We start from the raw sequence: 23,711 nt of genomic DNA, 5'->3' as shown, positions 1-23,711 counted from the left end.
GCATAATATGATGGATTTAGATTTAACCACCCTTAAGAAGACCTACTGAAAAGTCAGTAATGATTTTAGTGGGTTTACTTTAAGGATGACAAAATGTGGCCCAATTTAAAATGACCTTAGACCCTCTTTCTATACAAATGTCAAATTTATTTGAAAGTTGCAAAAGGGGAGTTAGCCACTCTGCATGGACACATAGTGTACAATGATGTACACTGATGTGCGCTGTGCAGTGTGCAATGATGTGCTTTGCAATTCTAAGAAGATGATATAGCATAAACAAAATGTAACTCCATGAGTATGAAGTTACATTATGTCTCCATAATACACTGCACCCAAACAATTGTCTGCTTCATGGGAATGGGCAGGATTGCAGAATCACCTGGTTACATCCATAGCCAGATATGAAATAATTACAGTAGCACAGAGACCTCTGAAGGAGACTTGAGGTAATCATCTTGCTCCTGGCTTCATGGAAACACCTAAACACTTCTGTAATTCTAGATGAAATAGTATGGCCCTGTCCGGGGAGAGGGGACATTCAGTGGCTTTTCACTAAGTCTTGGGGGGGGGGGTCCTTTTGGAGCTGCAGTGGAAGTAAATCTACAGCACTATATAAATAATAATAATAATAATAACAATAACACCAACCGTAGCGCCAAAAAAAGACTTATGCATGTATATGTCCCTAACAGGATGCCTGACAAAGTGTGTCCATACTAGGGAAAAATGACACATACTACTCCTTTTTAATTTTCTAATTCCTAGTTTGGTTACCTCATTACTCTGGGGAATATCATAAAAGGACAGGCTTTGCATTTGGTACCAGCAGGCATAGGAAATGGAAATTGACTGCTGATCACTGATCAGGCTGGTAGGTAAGGAAAGACAGTCACTGACAGCAAGAGGATCTTCTACTATAACAGAGAGAAAGAGAGAGGGAGAGAGGCAAGGAGGGAGGTAGACACAAGAGAGAAAGCATAAACAATAACACTGATGTGATTTTACCCAAAGAACTAGGAAAATATTACTACAAATTGCCTGCCTTGGGGGCAGCTGTAGAACAGAAGACAGATGTTTAAAGTAGTGGATCTGCTTCTAGGTTGCTTAAGAGTCCATTTAGATCATTTAAAGTCATGTAGAGATGGCTAGGAAAAAGCTTGCTTTAAAAATGAGCACTTTTTCTTTCACTGCCTTACTCATAAGTAAGCCTCACTGAGTGGAGTAGGAATTACAACCAGTAAGTATTTATGTAATGTTGCAACATAAAAAGAGCCCAATTTATTAGAAGATGTAGTTGATAAGCTTACTGAATCAATAAACCTGCTCTGTAGGTAAGATATAAATCTTCAAAAGGCTCTTAAAAGCCCAATTACACAATGTAAGTAAAGCAACCTAGAGGCATTTTATTGAAAGAGTGTCTGCAGCTACCTTGAAGAAGCTACACCAATTTACAGTTTACTTGATGTCCCATGTTATCATTTCTTCTAGAGCCAATTTTGTTGAACAATGATTTGCTTTATAAGGATTATTTGTTTGTTTTGTTTTTATCTACTTTCATGCATTTAAAAAAATAGAGTAGGGCTATATACAGGGCCATGATTTTAATCTGTTCAAAACAGTCTTAAAGCATGATGATACCAATTGAAGTCCCATATGAACAGTTAGCAGCTATTAAAATGAAATGATGTTGCACGTATTTCTGCATTTCAGTAAGCTGAGGCTGGAACATTTTGGATTCAAAACCTCACTGGCTGCATTAAATTGATTTAGCTCTAATCAAATGTTTTATTAAAGCTACAGAGATATGTTTCTTCTTCGTGGTCTCTGCGAATCATACAAATGGGTTTTAGTGCGCCTGCGCAGTGCTGTTCGGAAACCTCTAGAATCACTGGGCAAAGTACACTTTGCAACATATAGAAACTTTTTGGCGGTAACCCCGCCCCCCTCCTATAAAGCCCCGGTTCCCGCTCTTTTCCCCAGTTCCTTTTTTCCGCCGCGTTTGGCTGCTGTTTGGAACTTCGCTGTTCTTGCTCGTTTGGATCACTGGTTTTTTCTGACTATGGACTGTTTTTGGAATTGGCTTCTCTATTTCCCCGGCTATTTGACCTCTGGACTGTCGACTTCGATTTGGATCTCCGCTCATTTTCGGCATTTTGGCAAGTATGTCTCCGCCGTTCAAGAAGTGTGAGGTCTGTGGGGGTAAAGTCCCGGTCCAAGACCCACATTCCTCCTGCCTCCTGTGTCTGGGAAGAGACCATGATGCGAAGGCTTGCCCATTATGTAGATCCATGTCCTCCCAGGCCAGGAAGAATAGGGAGTTGCGATTGACATCCGTGATTGCCCAAGGGAAGATCCGGGAGGTGGACCCCCGTCCTTCTTCAGCACCTTCTGCTTCGGTAGCGTTGCCTCCCGTCTCCTCGCGTGATACTCCGGCCAGCGCTCCACCTGCATTGGCCGCTCCAGGCCAGGGCTCTAGGGAGTCCAGTTTGATCTCTGATGTGCCCCGTGGTTCTGCCCAACCCAGTGCCTCCTCCAAGCCTGCCAAAAACCCCCGAGGATCGGGATCCGCGGTGCCTGTCGCCACTTCACCAGCCCGTGGGGATCATGCCTCCGGAGCGCCTACTTCGAAGCGAGGACCCTCCGATCATAAGGCGTCCACAGCGGCTTCAACTTCATCTTCGAGCCCGAAGAAGTCCAAGGACGCATCCAGGCATTCTAAGGCTCATTCCAAGTCTTCTAAGCCGGAGGGCTTTGAGGCTGCTAAATCAGGGGCTGACACCACCAAGAAGGACAGGTCGAAGTCGGGATCTAGGGTCTCGGAGCTCCCTATCCCCTTCTTCCCACCCGATGCTCCGCGGGAGCCGAGGTCTACCAAGAAGAGACCCTCCGCCGCTTTGACCCCGGACGTCGTGGCATCCAAGAAGGCCAGGTCGACTTCACCTGCCAAAGCTGCCCCTCAGCGTGACCAGTCCAGGTCCCAGTCTCCATCACCAAGGCCCACATCTGACGGGGGCAGGCGCCGTCACTCTTCACAAGGCATGGCTAGGTGTCGCCATTCATCCCGGGACGACCGCCCCGGGGTTCTCCCATCTGTCACCGAGGGCATTACGGCCGCAGAGGGTGTGCCTTCTGCCCCTGGCCTTTCAGAGTCAACGGCTCAGGCCTCGCACCCGAGGGAGGTAGACGCCCGTATGCAGCGGAGGAGATCGCCCACCCCCCTGCCATGTTCACCGGTCCGTGACCTCGACGATGATTCCTACTTCTACGATTCCGAGACCGACCGGTACTATATGGCGGTACCAAGAGATATGGCCATGCTCAAGTTCCCCTCCACACGTGACCGGCACCGAGAGGATAGACGTCAGGACGTAGCCATCTCCTCTAAGTCAACTCAGGCTCCGTCCATCCACCGCCCGGCTGAACGCCCTGTGCCCAGAGTCACGGTTGATCTGCTAGCTTCCGACTCCGAGCCGGACCCCATCCCCGAGTCTGATCGTTATTCCGACGAAGGGGACCTTCCGCAAGACTCCCCGCAGGGGCTTCACCATCCTGAACCGACCTCGCCGACCGACGACGTGAGGTCATTTAGTGAACACGTCATAAAGATGTCCCGTGCCCTAGATATAGAGTTGGCCTACCCTGACAAGACCGCCAAAGACCTGGTGGAAAGACGTGTTCACGGTCGCGTTCCGACGCCTCCCGCCATACCACTCCTGCCGTCGTTGGAGACTCTAGTGAAGCGCTCCTGGGATGCCCCCTCTTCCCTTCTGGGACCGCCCCGTAAAATAGAGTCCCTTTACAAGCTGGCTTCTCCGATCGCCCCATGGTTGGCCTCTCAACCTCGCCAGAACTCTGCAATTGTCGAGGGAGCCCAGCAGACTGCCATCCAGCATCAGGCCGGCTCACCAGTTGATAAAGAGGCCAAGAAGATCGACGCCTTGGCCAAAAAGGCCTACTCGGCAGCCACTTTAGTGGTCAAGGCCACCAACTATGCTGCCTGTATGGGCGCATATATTCAGACCCTTATGGAGGGGATCTCCCCGGTCATCCCGGATGTCCCGGATGAAGTACAGCGCACTCTGACTGAGATTAGGGACGAGACCTACTCCATTGGCAGCTGGTTGATTACTGCCTCGAGGAACATCGTGGAGTGCTCCGGTAGAGTGATGGCAGTGTCGATCGCACTGAGGCGTCACGCATGGATCTGTGCCTCTGATTTGAACCCCAACGTTCGAGCCACCATTGAAGAAATGCCAATTGACGACTCTGGGCTGTTCCACGCTGAGACGGATGACAAACTGAACAGAAAGTTCAGAATGAAGGCGGCCGCGAGAAAGCATGGCATGTCGGCCCCGGTGCCTTCTCCGTTCCGTAGACGCCCGCGCCCGTGGCAGCACCACCAAGGTCAGTCCCAGAGGTCCTTCTACCAGGACCGACAGTTCAACCAACAGGGTCAACGTCAGAGGGATCCTTCCCAGTCTTCTTCCTCATCTGGCCGCCGCAACCAGCCTGCCCAGTACCGTAAGAGCCGCCGGCAGAACTTCGATCAGGCCAAGAAGAGGGCATGAAGATCCCTAGCGCACTTCATCCATCCCACTCCATTCTTTTTAGACATTCTGAGGCCTTATGTCAACATTTGGGCCTCCATTACTTCCGACTCCTGGGTCTTAAACATCGTCCGTAGGGGCTATACCCTCGAGTTCGAAGAGCTCCCGCCCATCGGAGCTTTTATTTCCCCAGTCCCCTCGGACACCCTTCTCGACAAAGTGCGCTCTCTGCTCCAGAAAGGAGCAATTTCACCAGTCCCACCCGAACTGTTGTCTAGATCCTTCTTCTCAAGGTACTTCACAGTACCGAAGTCGGAGGGTGGGATTAGACCTATCTTGGACTTAAGACATCTTAATCTTTTTCTTAAGTACCGACGCTTTCGAATGGTAACTTTGGCTTCTGTCTTACCATTGCTTCACCAGGACCTCTGGTTTGCCACAGTCGACCTCAAGGACGCTTATTTCCACATAGGGATTCAAGACTCCCACAGGAGATTCCTTGCTTTCGCCATCGGCTCCGACGCCTATTACTACAATGTCCTGCCGTTTGGTTTGGCCACCGCTCCAAGGGTTTTCACAAAGTGCATGGCACCTGTTGTGGCATACCTTCACCGCAAGGGCATCAGAGTCTTCCCGTACCTGGACGATTGGCTGCTGGCAGCCCCCTCCCGAGAAGAGCTTCAAGATGCCGTCCACCTCACTCTGATCCTCCTCTCAGATCTGGGACTGGTTGTCAACCTACAGAAATCTTGCCTGACACCATCCAAGCAGGTCCGTTTCATCGGCGCCATTCTAGACTCCGAAGAATGCACCGCATTTCTGCCTCGAGACCGATTCTTGACCTTGTCGGTTGCGGTGAACGCCGTACGGCTCCACAGGAGAGTGAGGGCGAGAAACATCCAAGTGGCCTTAGGGCACATGGCATCCACAACTTTCGTGACTCCTTGGGCAAGACTGCGACTGAGGCCACTTCAGGCTTGGTTCCTGTCAGTCTTCAACCCCATGTCGGACTCGCCAAACAAATGGCTCACCGTACCGAGACCCATCGCCGCCTCTCTTCTGTGGTGGCTAGACTCCCGCAACGTCTGCGTCGGCATGCCTTTCGCCCAGCCCCAACCACAGCTGACCCTAACGCCGGATGCGTCGATGGAGGGCTGGGGCGCCCATCTTCTGGACTTGTCTGTAAGGGAGAGATGGTCCGGACAAGAGTGTCTTCTCCACATCAACGCACTGGAGATGTTGACGGTGGAGAAGGCGCTGAGAGCCTTCGAATCCAGCGTCACGGACAAGGTGGTCCTCCTCAGAACGGACAACACCACCGTGATGTACTATCTAAACAAACAAGGAGGCACCAAGTCGAGGACGCTCCTGGAGATCACGCTGAGAGTCTGGGACTGGTGCATCCAAAGGCGCATTCTACTACGGGCGATTCATCTCCCGGGGGACGACAACACGCTAGCAGACCAGCTCAGCAGGGCCTCCTCAACCTGCCACGAGTGGAGGTTGCACCCGGAGACAGTCAGTGACTTGTTCCGTCGGTGGGGAGTTCCTCGGATCGACCTGTTCGCGACGGCCTCCAACAGTCATTGCCCCCAGTTCTGCTCTCGAAGGCACCACGAGAGATCTCTCGGAGACGCCTTCGCCTTTGATTGGTCCGGAGAGACGCTGTACGCCTTTCCCCCGTTTCCCCTCCTCACCAGGGTAGTCTCCAAGATGTTGAGGGACCATGTCGATGCGATCCTCATCACGCCGTGGTGGCCGAGACAGCCGTGGTTTCCGTCGCTGATCCACCTCTCCAACGACGAGTTCCTCCGGTTGGAGTCGCGGCCAGACCTCCTCACTCTCCAGGAAGGGAGAGTTCGGCATCCGGACATCGACTCGCTACCGATGGTGGCATGGAGGCTCCGCGGCTGATGTCACTCCCACCCTCGGTACAGAGGGTAATTCGCGCCGCACACAAGCCGGCGACCCAGAAGTCTTATGCCTCCAAGTGGAGGAGATTTCTTCACTTTCTTGAAGAGAGAGCCCTGCCACAGGATGGTGTCACGGTACCGGTGGTACTGGAATTTCTAATGTCTTTAGTGGATGCGGGGCTCTGCCTCTCATCCATTAAAGTCTATCTTTCATCTATTTGTGCTCACTTCCAATATGATGGTCTACCCTCCTTTTTCAAGGACCCCCTTGTTAAAAACTTCTTAAAGGGCTGCAACAATCTCCATCCCCAGGTCTCAGCCCCTGCCCCGGCTTGGAGCTTGGATGTGGTACTGTCCGCTCTCCAATCCAAGCCCTTTGAACCCTTGGCCACAACAGACTTGAGACTATTGACCTGGAAGACTGGATTCCTGGTGGCCATAACTTCTGCCCGCCGGGCGGGTGAGCTGTGTGCTTTACGGAGGGATGAGCCCTACCTTCGGTTCCATAGGGACAAGGTGGTGCTCCGGACGGATATCACCTTCCTCCCCAAGGTGGTTTCTTTTTTCCACACATGTCAGGACATTGTTTTGCCCACCTTAGCTTCGAACCCGTCCACGGCCGAGGAACGCAGCTTGCATATGCTGGACGTTCGGCGAGCCTTGGCTTTCTACTTGGACAGGACTGCGGGTTCGAGCTGCTCCGAGAGACTGTTCCAATGTCATTCAGAGCCGAGGAAGGGACTACCGGTATCATCTCAGAGATTATCAAAGTGGGTGGCAAACACCATACATCTTTGTTATGAGCTCTTGGGCAAGCCGGCTCCGGCCAGGATACGCTCACATGCGACCAGGGCGGTTGCGGCATTCTCTGCCTTTCTTGCAGGAGTTTCTTTAGAGGATGTGTGTAAGGTTGCGATTTGGTCCCAGCCTTTGACTTTTATTAAACATTACAGGCTGGACACCAGGTCTAAAAGGGATGCAGCCTTTGGGAGGGCAGTGCTGGTTTCAGGTTTACATTGACCAGATTGCTGTCTAATTTATGTTATGACACTGTTCTTATACAGTTGTACACATTTTACCTTGCCATCCAGGGTTCGTTTTTTCCCTGCCTTGGGTGTTGTGTTGCCTTGTAGATAATGTAGAGTATCTCTCAGGTAACTAAGATGACTGACGCATGTTTGGACTGGTTTGAGGTTTATTGTTCAATAAAACACATTGCTTAACCTAGCTTGGTTTCAGGACACTCCCTCCGCCGTGACCTAAGCTTGCCAGTCTAAACCCATTTGTATGATTCGCAGAGACCACGAAGAAGAAGGACAGGTTTCTCACCTGTAATGGTATTTCTTCGAGTGATCATCTGCGAATTCATACAAATCCTGCCCGTCCTCCCCTCGGTGTCCTGCTCGATTGGCTCTGTTGACATCGCCTGCTTGGCAGAAAAATTTGGAACTGGGGAAAAGAACGGGAACCGGGGCTTTATAGGAGGGGGGCAGGGTTACCGCCAAAAAGTTTCTATATGTTGCAAAGTGTACTTTGCCCAGTGATTCTAGAGGTTTCCGAACAGCACTGTGCAGGCGCAGTAAAACCCATTTGTATGAATTCGCAGATGACCACTCGAAGAAATACCATTACAGGTGAGTAACCTGTCCTTCCTATGATAGACAAAATGCAAGAGAGGGAGAAAAATGAAGCCAAAAAGAGATGAGATTATAACTCCAAAGAAAAACAAAACAAACCCTAAATGAAAACAAAGTTGCATTAAAATGCAGATTCCAAACTGCAGCAACCAAAATTAGAGTCAATTTCCTTTCAGAGTATACGAATAAAATACTGCCAACAAGACACCCATACGCTATAATTCTTTGGAAAGTATGTGAAATTGTGTGTGAAAACTGCCGCACAGTGTTTCAGTAGCTAAGTAAATTGTTTGTGAAAACTGGGTCTTGTTGCATATCTTATTTTGAACTGATTCAGTTCCTAAAAATCCACAGAAGGACCATGACAGATTATTGCTTTTTAATATATACAGGGAAGCAGAAAGGAAATTGTCTCCAAGAATCGCTCTTTCAGGGGCTGCAGTCCAGGTGATTGTTCTGATGCAAATACCTCCACAGCGATGCTAAAGTCGACCATGGAAACGCTGGTATTTCTATGCCAGCAGACGTGTACTGTGGTGTTGCCACGGTGAGGTGTTTGACGTTCAAGGGAGGTGCGGGATGCATTGAGATCATCTTCTGACTCCTGGTCTATGGTTGGTTCCTCGGGGGACTCTATAAAATGCAGGGGAAAAGCCATCTCTGTTCCTGACTTGTATAAAACACCAACTAAGAAAACAAGAAGAAAAAGACTCTGCCCTCGTAAAGCTTACATCGCAATCCTGTGAGGAAATTTGTGGAAGTGTTTAGACGTTTGGAATTGGATGGGTGCATGAGGAGCAATGGAATACAGCTGAATTTTCTGGGAAAATATCCCATATTCCAAACAAGAAATAAACTTTGCCACCATCCAGCACAGAATTCAGTGAATTGCTTTCTTTGTAGCTTTGTGTCTTTTCTTTTTTTCTTTATTGATTTTATTGATAAAAACAGCACATCACAATATAGTCCAATCATATATAAACACATAAATCACACAGAGAAACATTAACCCCCATACATAGATAACTAATATCATCCAAACAAACAAAATAATGACTTCCTGAACTTTATTATGGCCTCTTTTCCTCTATATTACATATGTCCTAATGTCACTTAAAATATAATTTCCCTTTATCCCTGCTATCTAACAACTTTTACTAAAATGGATTCCTTATATCTTCACATAATAATCCTCATAATAGATCTCTATGCTATGTGTTAAAGGGTATCTCGTTCATAATAATTGGTATATTCTGGAACAGAAACATTAACTTCGGTAAAATGCTCATTTTAATGATAGAGATCTTTCCTAACCACAAAAATTGTAATTTACGTCACTTTACAATTTCAGTTTTTTAATCTCCTGCCATCCTTTGATATAGTTAATTATAGTTTTTAAATAGATCTATATTTTTAAGTTGTTATTGTTATTACCAAATACTTAATTGATTTAGCAATTTTTATATTTGATTTTGCTTCTGGTTCCACTTTCTTTTTGTCTATCCAGATTCATTGTTAGCACTGATGTTTTTTCTTTATTTAAATGTAATCCTGAGACTGAACCAAAGTGTTCTAGTTTAGTTAATATTTGTTCTAAGTTTTCCATTGGATTTGCTAGTAGCTTTGTTTCTTTTCTAAGTAAAACAACCTGGTCTATATTTCTTTGTTTTTCCCATTTTGTTTGATAAACCCACTAGCTCCATAAACTACTCTGGGCGACAATGTGTTGGAGCATTAAAGACTTCTTTCTAAGAGCAGCTTCAAATGCGGATGACTGTATTGGAATTATTAAAACTGAATACAACTGGTAATTCTTTGTACACCTCCCAAAACACACTAGAAAAAACAAACTCATAACGAACTCTCTCTGAACTGGTATCAAATACGAAATCACAGTTTTGACAATCCACTATTAAGAAGTACAACTAAAAAATTTATTTGGCGTTTGGGGGGGAAATTGTTAAACGTTAATTTGATGCCCCTGACTAGTTAAACATTTAAAGTAATTAAGTTTAACACTTTGTTCTGTTTTTAAAAACCTCCATTGACATTTCATTGTTTTTTAATGTTTTCAGTTTGGCTTTTTGGGGGATGAAGTACCATTTTTGGCCTTTTGGAATCCTTTTAAAACATTATTTAATGCCCATGAAGTAACATTAACACCAACTTTTCAAAGCTCTGATTCTTTTAAAAATAATTTTGTTTGTTACTGATATAATTTATTCCACTTCATTATTCTTTTCAGCATTCTTCAGCCTTTTCCCATTCTGTACTTACTATTGTCAGGTGGGCTGCTGCCTAGGAAGTCAGGAACTGGGCCATTACAATTCTCTGCCAAGTCAATTACCATCTGGATGTCCTCGGTCCACTTGTCCATTTCAGTGCGGCTGCTGCAAACAAGAAGGGAAACTTTCATCTTATTGTAGGCAGCAATGAGCTTGAAAAGCTAGTCACAATGAAGCCAAATTGAGTTATCAGTCTTTTTTCTTGCACCACAGTCCAGACAACTTTGCATAGAAATCTACTACCATCTTACTTCGCTATATCTATTTCTTATATTTTGAAAAGGATGATTAAAAATCATCTGGGTATAACTACTTTTCCAGCAGTATGCCTCTTCTATTGTGTGCACTTTATTCTCGGCAACCCCTGGCAACATGCCTCCAAACTACACAGTCCAAATCACTCACCTTGCAGCAACAACAATAGTCTGATGTTGACCTCTCAGTGTGAAACAATTAGGAACTCCCCATTCTTCTTCACTCTCTTCTATCTGAGAATACAAACAGATAAGACACATTCAAGGGTTAAGAAACGGAAACTGGCTGATACATATGCAACAGCATACTCTGTGGAAATACAAGCTATGGACTGCTGCACACTTTGCATAATATGAATGACATAGTTGGAGATCCTATGTTTTTGGAAAGAATGAGACTCAAAACCTATTGAAAATTCCTGCGAGAACCATAGCAAGATTGGCGCAAGTACCATTAAGAACTGTGCAGTTAGTAACTCTTCTTGATAACATGGTAATTCCAGAGATTCTGGTTCCTTGCTATATTAGAGAATATAAAGTTGCCTGTGAATGGAATAATTCACAGATGTTATTGTAGTAAACATGGCATTTAGATCTTAATCAAGTCCAAGTCACAATTCAAACAGAATTTTCCAAAAGATAATTAACATGGGCTTATATGCATAAAAATTGTATTAGCACACCGCTGGCAGCCCTACAGGTAATCTCCAAGGCAGAAATAGAATAAACTACAGGGAATTTTGTTCCAGTAGTGTATATGAAATTAAAGGCACACTTTCCATTAGAAAGGACTGCTAAACAATAATCTACTTCTATGCTTTGCCAGGGTCCTTCCATTAATTTGACATGGTTCCCAATCAATGAAGCAACTGTTTCCACCAACGCAAATTCCTACCAATCAAAAGGATGGCTGTGACTTAATCCAGATTGACTAATTTTTCAAGCCACTCAGTCCTTTAGACAAGTGCTTCTCAAGATGTTTTGGGTTTCAATGACCTAAAGGCTCAGTCAGTATAGTTAGGTCAGGGATTTTGGAAAATGAAATCCAAAGCATCTGAAGGGCCAAAGGCTGAAAACTACTGCCTTAGGTCAGCATGCTACACTTAATTTATTCATTCTTATTTCTCACTTGCATCTCAAAATATGAGATATTCCATGCTTCATATATGCTCATATTAACCATAACCTTTTGCAGTTTCAGATAATCCAACAGTGACAGTAATCAAGCATCAGGCTCAACTCTATGTGCACTTACCATCATACCATAGAGTGGGAGCTGACCATGGATTTTAAATTGATTGGATGCTGTTAGGCCTCTGCTTGTGTACAGCAAGACATCATTGAACTACAGGCAAAAGAAAAGAATAAGTACAGCAAACCTAGTCACTTCATTTAGCTATCTTTGTTCTTCATCAGGCGCTTATCTACATAGCCTGAATACACAATATTTTAAATAATTTTGTGCATGAAACAAAGTTTGTGTGTACTGAACCATCTGAAAGCAAAGTTGTAATTGTTTCAGCCACCCATGTGGACTATTTTGGATTCTGGATTGTTTTGATTTTGTATTTCCAGATAAGGGCTGCTCAGCCTGTTTATGAATTTTCTATGGAATAGTGTTTTGTGTGCATTTTAAACTGTCCACATTTTTAGCCAGATGCATTTTTAAATGCATGCATAGTTTTGTGAGTATCTTATTTCTCCAAGGTGTATGAATGTCTTGTCATAATTGACTGTAGGGGGCAGTGCTCATTTCTATTACTAAGTTGAAGAGCCAGCATTGTCCAAGGACTGCTCTGGTGGTCATGTGGCCAGCATGACTGCACTGAATGCTGTAATTTTCCCATCAAAGTGATATCTATTTATCTACTTGCATTTGCATGCTTTCGAACTGCTTGGCTGGCAGAAGCTGGTACTAATGACAGGAGCTCAACCCATCATGCAGCACTCGGGTCTTGAACTGCCAACCTTCCGATCTTCTGAACATCAGAATGGGTGACTTAACCACTAAGTTACCATAACCCTATAAGATGTACTACAGGCCTCGCTAAATTGCTAATTTCCAAAGCAAGGTGCACTTTTTCTTGCTATGAAACCTCTGAGACAAAAAACAACAACTTCACATCCTATGAAACTTTCCACCATCTTTACTCTTAATCATATATACATGTTCTCTGCAAAAGCTGAAAAAGTGAAGAATGTGGTGTAATTTTGCTTGTTGAGATGTTAAGCTTTGCACATTTCTGTAGTTAATCCAATACAATGTTTATTTATTTTTAATTTGGCTGGGCCTATATTTTTCTCACTCAAGAAACAGATTTTAAGAAAATAAACACTTTTCTTAGTTTATTTCACTAGTCACAGCCAACTTCTTCCATGAATGCCTTTCTCCTTGTCATTTGCCATTTATTGTACATTTATTGTATTGTATTTAATTACACACAATGCAAGTTGTTCCTGTCACTTACCAGGAAGAACATCCGCTGCTGTAAGCCTTTTCCAGACAGCTTACTAAGGCTACCCAGTCTGATAAATTCCTGTGTACGAAGAGACATAAAACTGAAAGCATCAGTGCTCAGAAACAACAGTCTGTGAGTAATTTATATTGTATAACTGACTTAATAATGTTATGCCTGCCACTCCCATAATTCTACTACCTCCAAGTGATATCTGCTCATCCACTTTTGCCTTTGGGTCCACTTATTGGTTCTGAGGTTAATTCTGCAGTGAAGAAGCTGCAGCAAAGTCCATCTATTCCATACCACCCTGACTCCAAGATCAGATGGAAGGAATCTGTGGTACAGTAATGGTTATGACTCTATCCTATAGAATCCTGGGATTTATAGTTTGGTGAGGTATTCAGACTGGTCTGTTAGAGAGCTCTGATGTCTCATCAAACTACAACACCTAGGATTCTGTAGGGCACAGTCATGACAGTTAATGTGGTGTCAAACTGCTTTAATTCTGCAGTGTAGATACACCCGGTATTTCATACAATAGATTCTGGAAGGAGTGATTCTAGTGTGGGAAGCCAGCCTGCTCTATGGAGGAGCAGAGACTGTAGGAAGCTTCCCTACACTGTTAGAATGTCTGCTCAATTCAATGAGAACTTTACACCAGAGATGGAGATCAGCTGTGGTGAGCAAGCAATCCTTCAACAGTATTTAAATAAAATAAGCCATTCCTTGAGATGCCATTTGAAAAAGCAATGGAAGGTGTGACTGGCTAAGAAACTGGTGTGTGCAGTGTATCGTTGTTCTTTGCTGTCAAGTTAACTACGAAGTTAACTCTATGAATGAGAGACCTCCAAGAGACCTGGTTATCAATTGCCCTGTCAAGTCTTGCAAACTCAGGCCCATAGTTTCCTTAATTGAATCAATTCACCTGTAGTGCAGTATCCTTCTTTTCCTATATTAAGAATTTGAAAAAGTTACTTTGTGGACTAAAACTTAAAGAACTCCCACCAGCTGGCCATTTAGGTGGAGGTGATGGGATTCTGAAAATTTGCTGCTTTAAGAGAACATTTTCCAAACTCTAGTTAGTTACACATACAGGAACAAGAAAGCAGAACACATTTACTGCCTCTCTTTTTCTTTGTGGGCATAACATATCAATTCTCCTACAAAAGCACATGAAACCATCCATCTGCTGAAGGGCTTTTGTAGTAAGCTATCTGGAAACCATATGTAAGAGCTGCTCTGGCTGTGGAGTTAAGATGTAATGAATACAAAAGAAGAGCTAGTATATCAGGGATGAGAATCATGCAGCTCTCCAGTTGTTCTTGGACAGAAACTTCCACACAACTCCTTCCCATGGAGACTGGCATAGCAGACTATGGGTGGCATTCTGTTTGTGACATTTCCAGGTGTAAGAATTATGCTATGCATGCAGAGAACAAAAGTCATAGCCAGCAGACGATACCATAATGGACTTGTGCATTTGGCACTGCCACACATACAGAACATTATAATACATAGAGGAGTGTATGAATGTGCACTGCCTCTCTGCACTGCCTGCATACATTGTATATTGCAATTCCACAATGGGTTATCAGCCATGCACCTTGACCATTTATTTATCCATATATGTTGAACTACATTGGTATTCAATATAGGGATTGTGTAATGTAACTTCACTGGCACATGTTTACACTATGCTGAAACTATGTAAGATCTTAGCCAGTGTGATAAATCAAAGAGACAGAAGGTTTCAAAACAGAAGTTAAGATATACAATGGGCCCTTAATATTCGCTAGGGTTTGGATCCAGGGCACCTATGGATACAAAATCCATGGATGCTCAAATCCCATCAGATACAATTGCATAGTAAAATGTTGTCCTTTATACAAAATAGCAAAACTAAGGTTTGCTTTTTGGAATTTTTTTTTTTTTTTGGGGGGGGGGTGTATTTTCAAGCCATGGATGCTTAAGTCCCATTATATAAGATGGGGGTAGTAAACAGGACTTTATAGACCAACAAAGTGGTATGCTGAACTTCCAGTTGTGAACCCAGAAACTGAAAAAGGCAGAGAAGAAATGCACACATTAAAGGTTAGGATGCAATTTAAAAAATAAGAGAGATGGCAATGGACAATAAAGAGAAATCAGGAACAGCGTTATGATGCTGCAATGTCACTGAAAACAAAACAAAACCTTAAGTCAGAGTGGAACAAGGTATCCCTTAATTCCTTCCTTTCTTCCATGATAGATCAGCAATACACTGAAAAACCTAACTGAACAAATGCAAGCCCAGTGTTGTGATAAGCACAACTGGTTCAACCTCAAAGCAAACAGTAAAAATGCAAGCACTTCCACATGTTGCTCCCAGCAACAAAGAGACAGAGTATGGAACAGGAAATATTGCATTGTCAATGATATCTCAGGATGCAGACATTCACTATTTGGGGATACGGGGGACAGCTCTGCCTCCTAAACTGATTCTGCTTGTCCATCCAGACTAGCAGCAATCAGTCTGGTGGAATCACCAGTAAACTGTCCAGTGAATCTGTTAATGGTGGTGGTATCCTGTTCATTAGACTTTCTGTTGTAGTAGTTTTCAAAACAGTAGCTGTGTTAGTTTCTTGCAGCATAAAAAGGAGAAAGGGAGGAAGAGGTGAGAAAAAAAGAAGGAATATACTACTTGGATTACATTCCTTCTTTCCCCCCTTTCCTCTTTTTATAAACTGGACGTGGATTCCCAACCCCCACCCAAATCCCTAGTAACAGGCTGCCTTTGACTTTTTTACTCGGTTCTCAAGGTCCAATTTATTTATAACGTGCTTGCTTTACATTGCTGTGTTTGAAACTGTCTGAAGCAAAGAGAAAGTCCTTTGTGCAGTTTTTGGTATGGAGCAGGGTCCACGCAGAGGCATTTCATATGGCTACCTGTTGAGGTCAGCCATTAGTATTAAAGAGTAATAAGAAAATACAGTCTTTCTGATTTTCTCTACTTGCTTTTGAGATTGTTCTCAAATAGGACCGGAAACATTATCTGAGAAACATATCTGTTTCATGTGTTACATGCAGGAAGGGGCTTTACACATTCAAAGAGACACTCTACTCCTCTTAGCCCCCAATATCCCACACCTTAATGCATTTTCCTAAGGTCCATGTGTTGAATGTGGACATCTGTATAAGTGAAATTAATGGCTTTCTTGTGTATCCTGACATGGTAGTGGTTGGCATGGTTCAGAATTTCAGAGAGACACTGCAGACTGGGTCAGCCAGAAAAATCAGCAGTAGCAGAACATATTACAAATCATCCTGGGCATAAAATACTGTTTGAAAACACTGAAATTCTGGACCATGCCAACCACTACCATGTCAGGATGCACAGGGAAGCCATTGAAATCCACAAACATCTGGATAATTTCAACCGGAAAGAAGAAACCCTTAAAGTGAACAAAATTTGGCTACCAGTCCTGAGGAATAGCAAAATAAGGACTCAGCAAATGCATATGGGAAACCATTCAGAGTCAGGGGCTTTCCCAGCAGATAATGATTACCAATTAGCAGACACTAATCCTCTTTTGCATTACCCCCCTCCCCCAGCCTGAGGCCTGCCATCAGCACAGAACAATACACATGCAAATCATTCCTGCATTCCCAGGCTCACACTATCTATCCATCCATCCATCCATCCATCCATCCAGTGTGTGAGCCTGGGAATGCAGGAGTGATTTGTATGTATATTGTTCTGTGCTGATGGCAGGCCACTTTTTTCCAGACAAGCATTCTCTGAAGATGCCAGCCACAGATGCGGGTGAAACGTCAGGAAGAAACTCTTCTAGAACATGGCCACATAGCCTGAAAAACCCACAAAAAACTAGCTCAGACAATTAGAATGGACTGTGGGGTTACCTTTGAAAAGTGTTTGACAACCACTACAACTGAGCCAGAATGCTGTGTCTGGAAAAAATAGACGTGTCTGCTTTTCTAAACATATTATAAACATCATGTTCCATTTGTACTGGCTTCCAATGTTTTCTGGCCCCAGTTAAAAGTGCTGACTACTAACAATGAAGTTCTAAATGAACTGGACATTTTAAAAGACAATCTTACCCTGCTTGAACGTGCCTGTTAGTTATACCTCTCTTCTCAAACTTTGCTCTGTATTCTGTCATCAAGAGAGGTACAGCTAGGAAGGTCATAATAAAAAAAACTCTTTTGTGGCAGTCCTCCAGATGTGAAACTCCTTGCCAAAGGGAGTTGGATGGGCATTTTCTGTGCTTGTGGCAGGCAACTAAGACATTTCTGTTCCATCACCCTCTTTGTGTATTTCAACATTTCCAATAGCAAACTAATTCATCAGCTATTTTTCTTTATTCATTTTAATGCTCATTAGTCTTTAATTGTAGGATCTTAAACTGCTGGGAATGCCTTGTAAGGCCAATTTTAAGAATGAAAGATGAGACATATATGATTTTAAAACTGAAAGACACAAACTATAGATAGCATTTAAAGAGATCACACATCCCATATGCTCTGCTCCTGCAAAATTGGCATGCTAGCAAGAAGAATTCTAATCTGGCCTTAATAATATGAAAATTTTCTTTCTCCAAGACAGAGAACATGAGGAATGCTGTATACTGCTTGAATTTGAAGTGCACCCTATGTTGTTTTATGAATTGGTAGCCTAACTGTCAGTAAATAATGGGAAGCCAAACTGTCAGGAGAAGTTAATAATATTGGGTCGGTGAAGAAACAAGGGAAACCCCCTTTATGAAACTTATAAGCTGCTCACTTTTACTCAGAAAATGTACTTTTTTGGATTACAACTCCACTGGCCATGCTGGTTGAGGAATTTGAGAGTTGTAGGTCTAAATACTATAAATGCACCAGACCTCACCTGATCTTGGAAACTAAGCAGGGTCAAGTATAGTTAGTACTTGGATGGGTATAGGTTATATTTCAGGGGAAACAACTGGCAAAAGCACCTCTGAATACACCTTGCCTATGAAAGTCACAGGATCGCAACAAATTGCCACACACACACACACACATCCCCCAAAATAACTTTTCCAAGCTTTGATTTTAGTCAAGACACAGCCTCTCCACAGCTTTCTAACAACAATAGCAAAGAGGGCTTTCTATAAGAGGAGGAAGGGATTGAGGGGGGGGGGGGGAATGTGACAGCACCTTTCCCCCTTTCTTCTTCCTTTTTATGCTACAAGAGACTAACACACTTACTTCTTTGAAAACTAGTACAAGGGCCTAGTGTCCTTGTCATCCTTGTAATCTGAGCACCAAGCTAAATACTGCCATTTAATTCATCACCCTATTGGCACTTCTTAGTAGGTCTATACTCAAACAGCTGTTTGTTTATACAATATCCTTACTTCATTTTTTGTTAATCAAAGAGTAGAATGTTTTTTTATTAAAAAAAACCTCTCCCCACAAAAGGCAGTAATACATTTTCAAAACCAGTTTTTTTTATCTAAAACTGAATGTGCTTTTATCCCAAGTGTTTTCCCTTTCACTTACCCTTCCTGGAATCACTAGATTGTCAATGCCTATCAAATCTTTTTTCAGTTCATGCAGTTTCTGGAAATTTTCCATTTTCAGCATACTGCTGTGAAGCTGAGCCACCATTTCTGAGATCTCTGCCAGAGCAGCTGTAAAGTGAAAGAAGCAACAACAAAGACAACAAGAGATGCAAACTGATTGTATTGGAGAAATATTCTGTTGGTCCCACTCTAATAGATGCCTGAGGGATCACACATGCAAGATTCTATGTTTCAATTCCTGTGGCAAGTAGGTTTTGTCAAAATGAGATACAAATCCACAGAATCTACAGGTGCAAAATACTGCTACTGTAATGGTCATATCTTTGTCTGGAGAGAACATGCAACTGGAGAGGATACACATCATGGAGACAAACAAAATAATGACATTTCCCAATGTTGTTTCCCTCCTCCTTTGACCACTCATATTTCTTATCTAATCTCCGGGGGAAAATGATGTTCTTTCCTCTCAGTAGATAGGGCAGGAAGTGAGCAATGGGGGTGGAAAAGGTGTACAACATGAGATTCAGTGGTTTCAGAGGTTTGTGGGCTAAACTCCACAATTTTTGTCATATTTTTAATCAGTTATGATGGCATTAAATCCATCTTACATAGTCATAACCCAATTTTTGGGTTGTTGTGGAGGCTGGAATTCCATTCTGATGCCACATTGACCAAATTCTTCCTAACCTACCTTTTCTCTATGGAGTTTATTACATTAGAGAGATCCCATGGGAAAATGAGATTTAAAGCAAAGAAAACCCAGAAATGCCCAAAGTTTATCACACAACATCACAGTTAATGTGAAATAACGTAATGTTAATCTGAGCACAAAGTAGCAGCTTTTTACTTTCAGAACAATGCGAAAGTAAAAAAGCTGCCTGTTTTCTCTGCTTTGCATTCGGATTAACTTCGTATTATTTCACTTGGGCAATCCCCTAGTGTGATAAACTCCCTGAATTTGCAAGTTTTGTTTAAATTCGAATGTACTTTAAATCTCGTTTACCTCCTGTTTTCCTACTGTTTTCCTGTGGGATCTCGCTAGTGTGATAACATTTTATGTTTCCCTCCTCTCCCACCTACACAGATATGGCTGTTATGGGTGGAGTACAGCAGATGAAAGGTGGGTTATGGGGGGGCCTGCATCAAGAAATATATCACAGCTCCATGCTGGATCTACATCTTCTGATGCGGAATCTCAGCATTATGGTAAATTATTCACATAAAGTTCATCCTTTTTTTCCTATTTAATGATAAGTTCAATGATCCTGACTGGAATCATTCGTGTGGGCAGGTGAACCATTCATGTGGACACTCCCAGCAATTTGTTTTCCTAAGTCCACCCTTCTCACACTTGCAGTGGCAGGGAAAGCATCGGCAGAAACACAGCTTTATTGGAGTCAAATGAACTTTTTCAGTGGGCAAATTTAGGGAAAAAAAGTCAAAATGGCAGAGAGAATTCAAATGTGTGTGTGTGTGAGAGAAATTTATCACACTGAGATTTTTGCAGCTGAGATCCGGGGTGACTCCTGGTTCAGCTATGCGAATTCACGTTATAATGTGAATGTTTTATCACACCTGGTTGCCCTTCTGTTGCCCTTCCGAATCAAGGGGGAACCGAATCCAAGGCAAGTCACATGATGTGGATTCAAGCAAAGCGGAGTGAGTGCAAATTGTATTACCACACCAGTGGGATTCAACGATTCGAATCGGCACCCTTGCACATGCTCAGTGGGGGGGTCTGAACGCGTCGTGATCTTGTACGTTTCCGGGGTGAAAAGGGGTGCAAGTTCATGTACCCTGTTTTGCATAATTGCGTGAATATTTGCCTCATGAATCTTTCTGTATCTTCTACATCCACCTTTTTTTATTTTCCCTTGCTTTTCAGCAATTTCAACACACACATAGACAGACAGACAGACAGACATATCTGTATATTCACGTTCACAGGGGTTCCCAACCTGGGGGTTGCGACCCCTTTGGGGGTCACTCGACCCTTTCTCGGGGGTCGGAGAGAAGAGGAGGAGGAGGAGGAGGGAGACTTGTCCCTGTCCCCTTCTCCCAGTGGTTGTCTGGCACCCGGGGAGAGAAGAGGAGGAGGAGGGAGGCCCGTCCCTGGCTCCCCCCTCCCCTTCTCCTTGCGGGTGCCGGCACTGGCACAGCCACCCATGGGGAGGAGGAGGGAGCCCCGACCCTGTCCTTTTCTTTCCACGGCTGCCAAGCACCCGCGGGGAGAAGGGGACAGTGTTGGGCCTCCCTCCTCCCCTTCTCTCTGTGGGTGCCAGAGAACCGCTGGGAGAAGGGGACGGGGACGGTTCTCCCTCCTCCTTCCTCTTCTCTTTGCGGCTGCTAGACAACCGCGGGGAGAAGGGGACGGGGGTCGGGCCTCCTTCCTCCTCCCCTTCTCTCCGGGGCTGCCAGACAACCGCCGGGAAAAGGGGACGGGGTTGGGTCTTCCTCCTCCTCCTCTCTGCTGCTGCCAGACAACCATGGGGAGAAGGGGATGGGGATGGGCCTCCCTCCTCCTTTATTTTTCTCTGCAGCTTCCAGGCACCGGCGGGAGAAGGGGATGAGGTTGGGCCTCCCTCCTCCTCCCCTTCTCTCCATGGCTGCCAGACAACCGCGGAGAGAAGGGGACGGGGACAGGCCTCCCTCCTCCTTTCCTTCTCTCCGCGGCTGCGAGGCACCAATCAGGGAGGCCGCGGGCAGGACTTTCATATGCAATGGGGGTCGCGGCCCAACAAAGGTTGGGATCCGCTTAAAAAACGAGTTGCCCTACAAACACACCTCCTCCTCCAACATAGCGGCCGAGAAGTGCGCCTGAGGCGGGGGGGATAGGAAATGGAAGAAAACCATAGCCCCCCCCCCCCATTGCAGACAGGAGATATGGGAAGCTCAAGGTGAAAAACAGGGTCCTGCCCAGTTCACGTTATATTATGAAAATTTTTAACAAGTGAATAACCCCCAGGAAAGGTTTCAGCCTTATCCCGGCAACAATGGAGCAAACAACGCCCCCTCTTGGTTGCCATGAAAGTGAAAGGACCACTAAAAGGAAATGGGGGGAAATTGCAGTGACACATCATAGGAAATTTGCAACCCGGGGGATTTGCGGTAGTGTACCAGAGCAGAAGCAAAGTTGCATTCCACACCAGACCAATTCGGAGTGAAATTGAAATGAGCTTGGAAGCGAATTCTGTGAATTCACTTTTTTTTCAAATTCATCAAAATGAGGAGTCACTTTGGAATCACTGCGGAAGTGCCACAGAAGGAGAGCCCATAGAAAGGAATCGTGTCTGATAACACATTCACGTTATGACGTGAATTTGCATCATGGACCCGCAGTCACGTCGGATCTGAGCCGCAAAACCCCCAGAAAACCTCCATGTGATAAACACCAGAGAGAAGTTGAAATCTTCCTTATGCATACCTGATGTTAAGTAAAAGAAACAGAGCTGCACACTACATGTTTGACATATCACACAGGTTATTTAGTCTCAGTCCAAGGTGAAAGACTGGCAACTATTTATGGTAAAGTGAATAATTTTGGCATCTGAACACTTTCAAGTCCAGATGATTTGAAAGACTAAATCTCCCTAACATGAAGCTCTAGGCTCTAAGATTTTCAAGAGACCACTCTTTCTCTCTCATTACCTTCTTGGGCTTGTTTGTGGGAGCAAGAGAGAGGGCCTTCTCAGTGGCTTCTCCCAAACTTTGGAATTCCCTTCCCAGGGAGGCTAAGATGGCTACCTCCTTGCTGTCCTTCTTCCAACAAGTGAAAATGTTCTTTTTCCATCAAGTTGTTTGGAGCTAATTGTGATGGGCTTTTAATAGTGTGATTTTTTTTTTGTTTGTTCTTCATATCTTCTTTACATATCATTTTTTAAAATGTTTAATATCTATTGATTGTTTAACTTTACAACCTTAACTTTCCCATCATGTAATTGTTAGCTTGAAGGCTGGCAGTTCACATAAAAAATATAGTACACACATTTCCTAGCATTTTTTAAAAACAAATTATACAGTATTTTGGGCCTGTTTCAAAATCAGACATTTTGCTTTTTTTCTATATTTAAAATCTAAAATTTCAGCTATTTTACCAACTGCCACATTATTCTGGCTGGCTGCCCACAAATATCATAAGCAGCTTGAAAGCTTAAACTGATATGTCTATAAACAATTATTTGTTGGTGCTGTGTGTTCCTGTTTTTAATCTCTTCCTAGAGGCAGAGCCTAAGAAATCCATTTGGCTAATGTGACTGAGGCCCCATTGCCACCAATGGAATCATCTTGCTGCAGTCAGGCACAAATTACCAGGCATATTTACCTGCATGTCTTCATTTTGCTCAAATTTTTACAAAAAGGGAGCAGAATGGGAAACTATGGGCCAGAGCAGACAGGCATGAAAGAATAGCCCACTCAGCTGACAGCAGGTTGGAACCCCGCTGTTTGTACAGCTTGCTCCCATGGCAGGCTGTGGACAAGGGAATCAGTCAGAACTTGCAGGAGTTGGGTATCCTGGCTCCTCTTTGCTCCAGTCCAAATACTGGAGTGTGGCCTCAGGACAATTTGGAGGTGTGCATCACCTAAACAGCATGTCTCTAAAGTGTCCAGAAGCCACTTCACTTGGCCCGGCTATTCAGGCCCAATGAAATTTTGCAGAGGTGTGGCTATGGAAGGAGAAAAATTAAGACATTGCTTCTCCATATATGAATTCTGCTCCTCCAGTGATTTTTTCCCCCCTTCAGATCTTAAATCTCTAGCATTCCTGAGATTGAGAAATTTAAAATTGTTCACACCATGAAGTCTTATACCTGCTTGTGTTTACATATCCTTGATTACTTTGCCTGCCCTTTTCTTAGGATGCCTAAACTGTATTTCCAAATGCTCAATGGAAGTTTTAAATTAGTGCAATACTAGAAATTTGGGAAGTAAAAATAATTTCATGGGGGATGGAAACAGAATTCATTCTCTCATAGCTACACCCCTGACCTTAGCTCTGAGTAGTCCTGCATGGGATTGCTTCTATTCAGGATCCAATCATGTTGCATGTTCTCATACACATACACTTTTAAA

General features: G+C 44.1%; 1 protein-coding gene across 7 annotated transcripts in view; it reads right to left on the bottom strand.

Moving 5' to 3' along the window:
* The window catches only part of LOC149319171 (FERM, ARHGEF and pleckstrin domain-containing protein 1), a 233,301-nt gene that overhangs the window by 4,594 nt on the left and 204,996 nt on the right, over positions 1-23,711 (bottom strand). For 3 of the 7 annotated variants that reach the window (XM_089511188.1, XM_089511189.1, XM_089511191.1), the window contains exons 19-24: positions 18,619-18,749; positions 13,105-13,173; positions 11,892-11,981; positions 10,788-10,870; positions 10,375-10,487; positions 8,567-8,784 (exon numbers count right to left, since the gene is read on the bottom strand). In XM_089511188.1, coding sequence (XP_089367314.1) covers positions 8,567-8,784; positions 10,375-10,487; positions 10,788-10,870; positions 11,892-11,981; positions 13,105-13,173; positions 18,619-18,749 — 704 coding nt within the window. The remainder of the gene's footprint in view (positions 1-8,566; positions 8,785-10,374; positions 10,488-10,787; positions 10,871-11,891; positions 11,982-13,104; positions 13,174-18,618; positions 18,750-23,711) is intronic. The other 4 variants (XM_089511192.1, XM_089511193.1, XM_089511190.1 and 1 more) reach the window with 3 other exon arrangements.

This window comes from Sceloporus occidentalis, unplaced genomic scaffold (genome assembly GCF_023333645.1).
Source record: "Sceloporus occidentalis isolate IW3139 unplaced genomic scaffold, rSceOcc1.0.p SCAF_2, whole genome shotgun sequence".
Lineage (NCBI taxonomy): Eukaryota > Metazoa > Chordata > Lepidosauria > Squamata > Phrynosomatidae > Sceloporus > Sceloporus occidentalis.
The sequence above is the reverse complement of the archived record's forward strand: the minus strand, read 5'-3'. Positions and strand labels throughout refer to the sequence as shown.